Source organism: Ostrea edulis, chromosome 10 (assembly GCF_947568905.1).
Source record: "Ostrea edulis chromosome 10, xbOstEdul1.1, whole genome shotgun sequence".
Taxonomy (NCBI): domain Eukaryota; kingdom Metazoa; phylum Mollusca; class Bivalvia; order Ostreida; family Ostreidae; genus Ostrea; species Ostrea edulis.
Genome location: NC_079173.1, coordinates 8,539,195 through 8,546,694, shown reverse-complemented (window position 1 = coordinate 8,546,694; position 7,500 = coordinate 8,539,195). Strand labels below are relative to the sequence as shown.

The 7,500-nt window shown below is 34.1% G+C and overlaps 1 protein-coding gene across 1 annotated transcript in view; it reads right to left on the bottom strand.

Annotated features, from left to right (window-relative positions):
• The window catches only part of LOC125666716 (cyclin-dependent kinase 5-like), a 17,450-nt gene extending 12,786 nt beyond the window's left edge, over nucleotides 1-4,664 (bottom strand). The window contains exons 1-3 of the mRNA XM_048899946.2: nucleotides 4,536-4,664; nucleotides 2,119-2,207; nucleotides 476-543 (exon numbers count right to left, since the gene is read on the bottom strand). Of these exons, the coding sequence (XP_048755903.1) occupies nucleotides 476-543; nucleotides 2,119-2,207; nucleotides 4,536-4,572 (194 nt within the window). The 5' untranslated portion in view covers nucleotides 4,573-4,664. The remainder of the gene's footprint in view (nucleotides 1-475; nucleotides 544-2,118; nucleotides 2,208-4,535) is intronic.
• Nucleotides 4,665-7,500: the final 2,836 nt, after the last annotated feature.

Sequence of the window (7,500 nt, the reverse complement as noted above, 5' to 3'; positions counted from 1 at the left end):
TGTTTTTGATAATTTGGATTACATTTATTATCTTATGAATGTGGATTTAAAATGCAGAAGGGGGTATATAATAAATTTATCATTACTACAGTAACTTGATCCGAAGAGTTGGATCACGTCTCGTTGACAGGCACAGATCATCAGATCAAACTCGACGCTTTGCGTCTCATGTGATCTGATGATCCGCACCTGTCAACTCGACGTAATCCGACTCTTCGGATCAAGTTACTGTAGTAATAATATATAAGTATTTCTTTATTATCTCCCTTTGAAAGGGACAGGAGTCCTTAATTTTGACAAACTTTCATCCTGAGAAAAATTTAAAACTGAAAAAATGAAAGTTTACCAAAATGGCAGAAGCAAGACAACTGATAGATGAAGCACAAATTTAAATCACAAAAGCTCACTAGAAATTTCAGCTTCGATGAGCTATTAAGCTCGTATAAATAAAAAATCAAAGATAATCATTTCTTACCTTACAATATTTTTGTGTTTCAGTTCTTTCAGCAAGCAAATCTCTCTCAAGGCAGAACTTGGAACACCCTATTAGTGTGAATTCACACACACAAAAAAATATCAAACTGATTTAACTTAAAATTTGAATTAATTCTGCCAATCCAAAAATACAACTCTAAATAAGTTTGATGTCAGGTTTTTTGATATTATGATAAATTACCAACCCATCAATATCCCATTTTTCTGAATCTCCCATTTTATTTCAATTTCAGGGCAGATAATGTTAATATGCATAAACTAAGAAGTAAAAAAGAATGAAAATTTTCTTGAAAGTAACATATACATGTAATTACTTATACATTCTATTGATTTAGAGCACATTTCTATTGTTGTGAATGAATCCACTAAAAATAGTTTAACATATTAAATAGTACTTAGTACATGAAAGTTTCATACCTTTATATGTATACCTATGATTAGGGCTGAAATGATTCACCGAAATATCAATACTGTTCAATAAAAACGCTCAATTTAATGTTTGATTCATTACCTTGATTTTCGGTTTGATACGTTTTATTACCAATGGGTTCAGTAAAGTACATCAGACTTGGCCTGATCTTATTTTTATCTGCATAAGGGACAAAAATAGCGTCGAATAACGTTCAGACTTTTGTTTGCCTCGAGTCTGACGAAAATAATAATGAACTTTGTCAGTTTGAACCACAGAGCCAATTTACAGTCATCTTACCGTTTGGCAGCTTGGAAACAATTTGCTTTTAAAATTATGATTGTGAACCTTGGCAGTTAAATTTTTCTTCAATGTTATTATTGGTTTCTTCTGTAAATTGTATCATATTGAAAGTACTGTAGCTTCCTTTTTAGAGTACTTATTATTGCGAAATGACTCATGGACGTCAAATCGTGAGAAAATAAATTCGCGAATGCTCTGTTGATCAAGTGTTTTTGCATGTATTTTAGCAATATGAAAATAAAAGCGAGAATTATTTTTTCACGAGAGATGTTTCTCGTGAAATTTCGCGATAATAAATTCCTTGCGTATATTTAGGAATTTACAGTATTGAATCGTGGTATAAGTATTGCAACAAGTATCGTATCGTGAAGGGGCGTATCATTTCAGTCCTATTTAACATACTAAATAGTACCTAGTACATGAAAGTTTTATACCTTTATATGTAAATCTAACACATAAGGGGCAAGATCAAAAGATCGATGTCAAAATAAGAATCTAAATTCAAATAGTTAAAGAGAGGGGAAGGGGGGGGGGGATAAAATCTCCCAGAAGTTTCTGCCATTTGACATCGATTACACTTTAGTTGAAAAAGATAAAAGACAAGCAACTGTTAAAAACCACATAAAAATATTACATTTTAATGAATATTTTAAAGTTTTGAATGTACACTTTCATTTGTGAATAAACAGTAGAAAAGGTATACACTACTATACAGAGTGTTATTCATAATCGTATGTTTTTACTTGTTAATCGATCAGTTTTAAAGGGATGGGGTCTTGGCTTGGTGAAAAGTTGAAAACTATGTGAATTTAGTTTTTTGTCAGTCATTGAACTTTTGATCTCGCACCCAAGGCATTTTTTTTCAATTCTTCAGGGAGAAAATAATTCTACCGATTCATTGTTTACTGTACCTCATCATCATCATCGAGACGCACTCTCTTCAGTGCGACAACCTCATGGGTTTCTCTGTTTTTTGCCTTGAAAACAGTTCCATATGTTCCTAGAAACAGGAGAAATAGTAAAACATTGTCAAACATGTATACTGATCAAGGCTGCACTGTTATGGAGAAGTTCTTTTCAACGAATTGGCCACTTCATTGACAACAACAAACACAAACTGTAGAATATCAAATTTTCCTGACTTGAGAGAAATAATGGTTATTTCTCTCAAGTCAGGAAAATTTGATATTCTACAGTTCATATCATGGAAACTTGATTTCATGTTTGAGGAGTTGCTTATTTTGTAGTTCAGTTTGTCTTGTTCATGGGGAATTTAATTTCATTAAGCATATCCACACCACAAAAAATGAATTCCCACGAAATTTTGATATGATTATAGCGAGCAAAGCTGGCATCGATTTGCGACGAGACAAACTCACTCCAATGATTACACATACGAGTCACGTGATTTGCTCTTCATCAGCAAAAAAAGATGAGTAATACCCGTAATGCATCTGGAAAAATACTTAATTGACAATCCCATAATTAAAATAATTAGATTGTTTAGAAAGTGCTATAAACGTTTTTACGTTCTAGACAAGCTTTTGTTTTTGTTTGGTTTGAAAGAAAAAAAAACCCACTGCAGCTGATATGACGTCACAATGTAACTGTTTACATCCACCGCATCATATTTCCCATGTTAAATGAAGAGGCGGATAAAATGTATATAAGTCATGTTGCAAGATGTTAATGGGCTTCACTCGTCTCAACGGTCACATCATACAACGTATTAATTTAAAGTACTTTTGCAAAAATGATAAGAGCACATTTCAACAGGTTGAGAACACTAAATTCTCCTATAGCGATATATTCTCGCTAAAACACGATTATCCCTCTCTAGCGAGAGTAAATATATCCCGTACAACCGAGAAAAACACCCATGGAGTACATCTCTTCATGTTTCACGTGAAAAGAAGAAAAAGTGCTAAAATGTCGGATACTTCTGCAAATGTATTAATCAAAACAAAAACACTCATAATGTGTATTGGATTTCAGACTGCTTCTCTCTTACGCAGCAACTTTGATATGCAATTTCTTGACTATGTTGTCAATTTCATAAAAACAATTCGCATCATGCTGAGTTTGTGTCGCACTTATTCAGCGTTGCATGGGATTTGCCATTATTTTCAATAAAGACGCCAAAACACCTGTTTGTGGTAATGTTTACTCTCTCGCTAAAGAGGGATAATCACGTTTTAGCGAGAATATCTCGCTATAGGGAAAGTGTTCCCAACCTCTTCAATTACCTACACTAACATTCTTAATTAATTGGATTAAAGCCCTTGAAGGTAATGTCTAGCATGCATGATATATGAGTTCACTCTGGCTGACATTCATTTGTATGAAATAAATAGGGGGATGTTCTGTCACTTTTGAGTGACCAACTTAGATAAATAATGCATAATCTGATGGGTAGCTGCAATAATGTTGCCCTTTCGGGGGGGGGGGGGGGGGGGGGGGGGGGGAGAGGGCTACAACTCATTAGGATCTCCGTAATGGTACAAATGCGGAGGTGATTCACTCCCACAACATTTTCGATCATTCTAAACACTTGCTGACTTTCTTTATGTCAATAAAATGATATTCTATTTTCTTAGTCAATATATAAATTTACAACCTGCAACTTACGATTTGTGAGGCTTTATTCTACCGTTTTCAACAATTTTAATAAATTCCAATTTCTTGATTCATATTTGTGCGCCATGTTTGATGTACTGAAGTGTCAATTTCCCATGTCAAGTTATTTGCATTCATATGCCATATAAGATAGTATTTACATCAATGGACAAGTACAGAGGAGAAAGCAATTTCGTCAGTATTAAAGATTTTGATCTAATATCAAGTTAAAAAACGAACGACAGAGTGTTAATTCTTTCTGCAACCATATGATTTTCCTTTCTTTGTCGGAGTGGTTCGATTAACTACATTTTTGCGCAGATTGTCAACGTTTAGGTTTTTCAGTAGATCCACCTATGAGATCTTGCGATAACAAGCATGGCAGAGCAGACGAAGAATTTTGCATGCCACATACATGATGTTTAATGAAAAACAACTTTAATAGACATGCCCAAGCACAAAGTTGGTACTCCTTTTGGTTTAAACAACATTTGAGCCAAATACACGAATATATATCGGTTATTCATTAAAATCATTTTGCACCTTTACGGAGATCCTGTTGAATTGTAGCCCTATCCTGAAAACGTCAGAATAAAAAAAAATCGGATAGAGCTACATCATTGCAGCTATCTGATAGGGTTCTTCAAAATATAACCCCACAACTTTCTTATTCTAAGGGGAAAACAAACAAAAACTTAAATATATCATTTACCTTCTCCAATTTTCTCCAATTTTTCATATTTTTGCATTATTTGCAAAAGAATATCAAATATTATTATTATTATTGAAGACAAATTTAATATCCGTCAATGTTGTAATATTTCCCACTATAAAAATACATTTTTGCGTACAATAAAACGTCTTTAAGATTCAGAAGACGGCTCACACTAAACGCCGAATAATACCGAAATGGAGTAGTGAGATTAATTATCCAAATTAATAAGTATGAAATAATCTTTTATTTCAGTATAAAAAATACACCATCTCTGGATCAAGAAAAATAAAAGCGCCGACTTAATGAAGGAGTCAGCATTAAATAATGGCAGATACCGCTCAACCTGATTAAATTAAGATCTTTGATCCGCTCCTTTCAGTATCTAGTATAAGTACACGATCTATGTGGAATCGGTGGTTCCTAAGGCCTTCCAAGATCACAGGGACTTGCTCCGTTTTAAAATCAAGGTACTGAAAGTATTGAGGAGCGCAAGGCGTAACAGTACTACTAGCATATCAAAACAAATTTTCAATAATTTTTTGCTGCAATTGCTAAGTAAAGGAAAGAATAAGATATCGGAACACTTTTTCTAAGTAATTATAGATGCATGCTATATACTATTATTTAAGATGGGGATTTCCTTATGAAATATTTTTCATGAAATGGAGGAATGAAAATACTTTATATACTGTAGCAATTCACATCGTTGTTCGATCAAGTTCGATCCATTATATTGTAAGAATGACTTATAATGTAATGGGACTGTGAAAATGAAATGATCGCATTTTGCAGTGATATACATGTACATATTATACAAACTCGTTTTGATATGTGAGAAATACACCCTTTAGTTTTCCCTCAAGCCACAAGGACAAAGTTACTAAGCAATGTTATAAATGTAGTTCTTAATAATCTCATGAATGTTCTCAAATTTGTCATTTTCTCCCCCGAATTATAATTGAACCCCTTTCAAATTCTATTACTTTATTCTGTCTGCTACCTTAAGAATTTTTTTTTATAAGTCTATCCAATGAATAAAAAATTACACCCCCCCCCCAGAACAACATTGCAAAAGATGAAATAATTTTTTGAATAATTTTCCCCAAACACAGCCCTTTTAAATCGAACGTGCTTTTCATCGAACTATAGATATGTTTAAGATAACCGAATTTGAATTTAGTTCTACACCTGGTACAATATACATTTATGTATCACATCAAATCTTAAAGCGAACAACTCTGGTGTGGAAAATATGTTTGCCTCATTTGGGATGAAGTCATGTGTAAGTTCGTACATTTACCGATATCCTGCGGATTAGGGTTGAAACTGAAGAGACACAGCGGGAAAGAAAGATTGAAACAGCACTAATAAAAACTATAGCATGAAGTTTACGACCCATAGTAAGAGGAATTAACAGATTTATTTCATAATATATGATATAGCTAAAAGGCTAACACAGAATTTATGCTTGAATGGAATTAAAAATCATCTCATTATTACTCTAAATGTTAAGATATACAATTAAGAATTTAGTTTAGAAATGAAAAGCCAGAAGTCCTCCCTAACTAGGATTGGAGTGCTGGTAAAAAAAATAATAAATCAACACAAGATTTTTAACTTGTTGACTTAATAAAATTATGAATTATCGTTGTTTTATGCATATCAAACTCCCTGTTGTAAGTACACACATACACGGTATTGTGTGTAAATACATGTACATGTGCGTTAATGACGTTTTGCCACGGGGGAGGGGGGGGGGGGGCAAATAAAGTACGCGCGTTCTTTTTATTCTCTACCCAAAGGTGTCGCTGTTCGCCAACAACTCTGTCAATGTCGAAATTTCAAAATTCTTGTAAAACGCTTTGTAAATTATTATACAAACATTTAACTTAATTCGCTTAATTATGATGCAAAATTTTAAGATAAAGTTGCTTTATCTCCTGTAAACAATTCCCAAATTGTTGATTTTAATCAAAATAAATCATTCCCCCCAGATTTTTGGCGTTATCTTATCTACATTATTTATTCTAATTCTTATATTCCGTTCCGTTCCGTTCTCCGTTCCGCGTTTTAGCAACACCCATCAAGATATAGGGCACACAGCGGGTGTGACCGGTCGACAAGGAATACTTACTCCTCCTAGGCACCTGATCCCATCTGTGGTATATCCAGGGGTCCGTGTTTGCCCAACTCTCTATTTTGTATTGCTTGTAGGAGTTATGAGAATGATCACTGTTCGTTATCTTCACCTTTCATCATGATCTGACAATTCATAGAGGGAAACAGAGTGAAACAAATTCACTAAAAATTGTATACGAGTCATAAACTGAGGATGACCCCTCTGTTTTTCAGGTCCCAGGTGCCGCTTAAGTTTAAGGTATAAAACGAAATCCACATCATTTTGTGTAATTCTAAGTCATTGACAATAAGTCTGTATATCGTTGAAAAATTCCAACAAGCTGGTAGCATCAGCAAATATTTAAAAAGTGGTTTAAAAAGAAAGAATTCTCATCTTGGTGTGTTATTACTTTAAACATCCTCGCTTCGACTGGTAGCAATGTCCGGTGTCGGTGATACACGGTGGTGAAGGGCTTCAAATTTAGGCTTATGCTCGACGCTTACAGCCTTTGAGCAGTGAGGGTTCTTTAGCGTGCGACATTTACTGTGACACGGGACATCCGTTTTTAAGGTAATCTCCGAGGATCCGTGACATTCACACCTGATGCCGAGCGTTTGGCGATGGAACTGTCACTACCTGTTTTAACGACTTAGGTCTGTTGCGGCCGGGATTCGAACATTTGGAGTATTTAAAGGGAAAGGCGACTCTAACCAGATTGTTGCTTCTATGAATAAAGTATTACTTACTGATATCGTAAATGACAGTCTTTAACAACAAAAATCCTTGTTTAACAATTGAATCAATATTAATTTATCATATATTTTAAATTACCTGCCGTTAAGA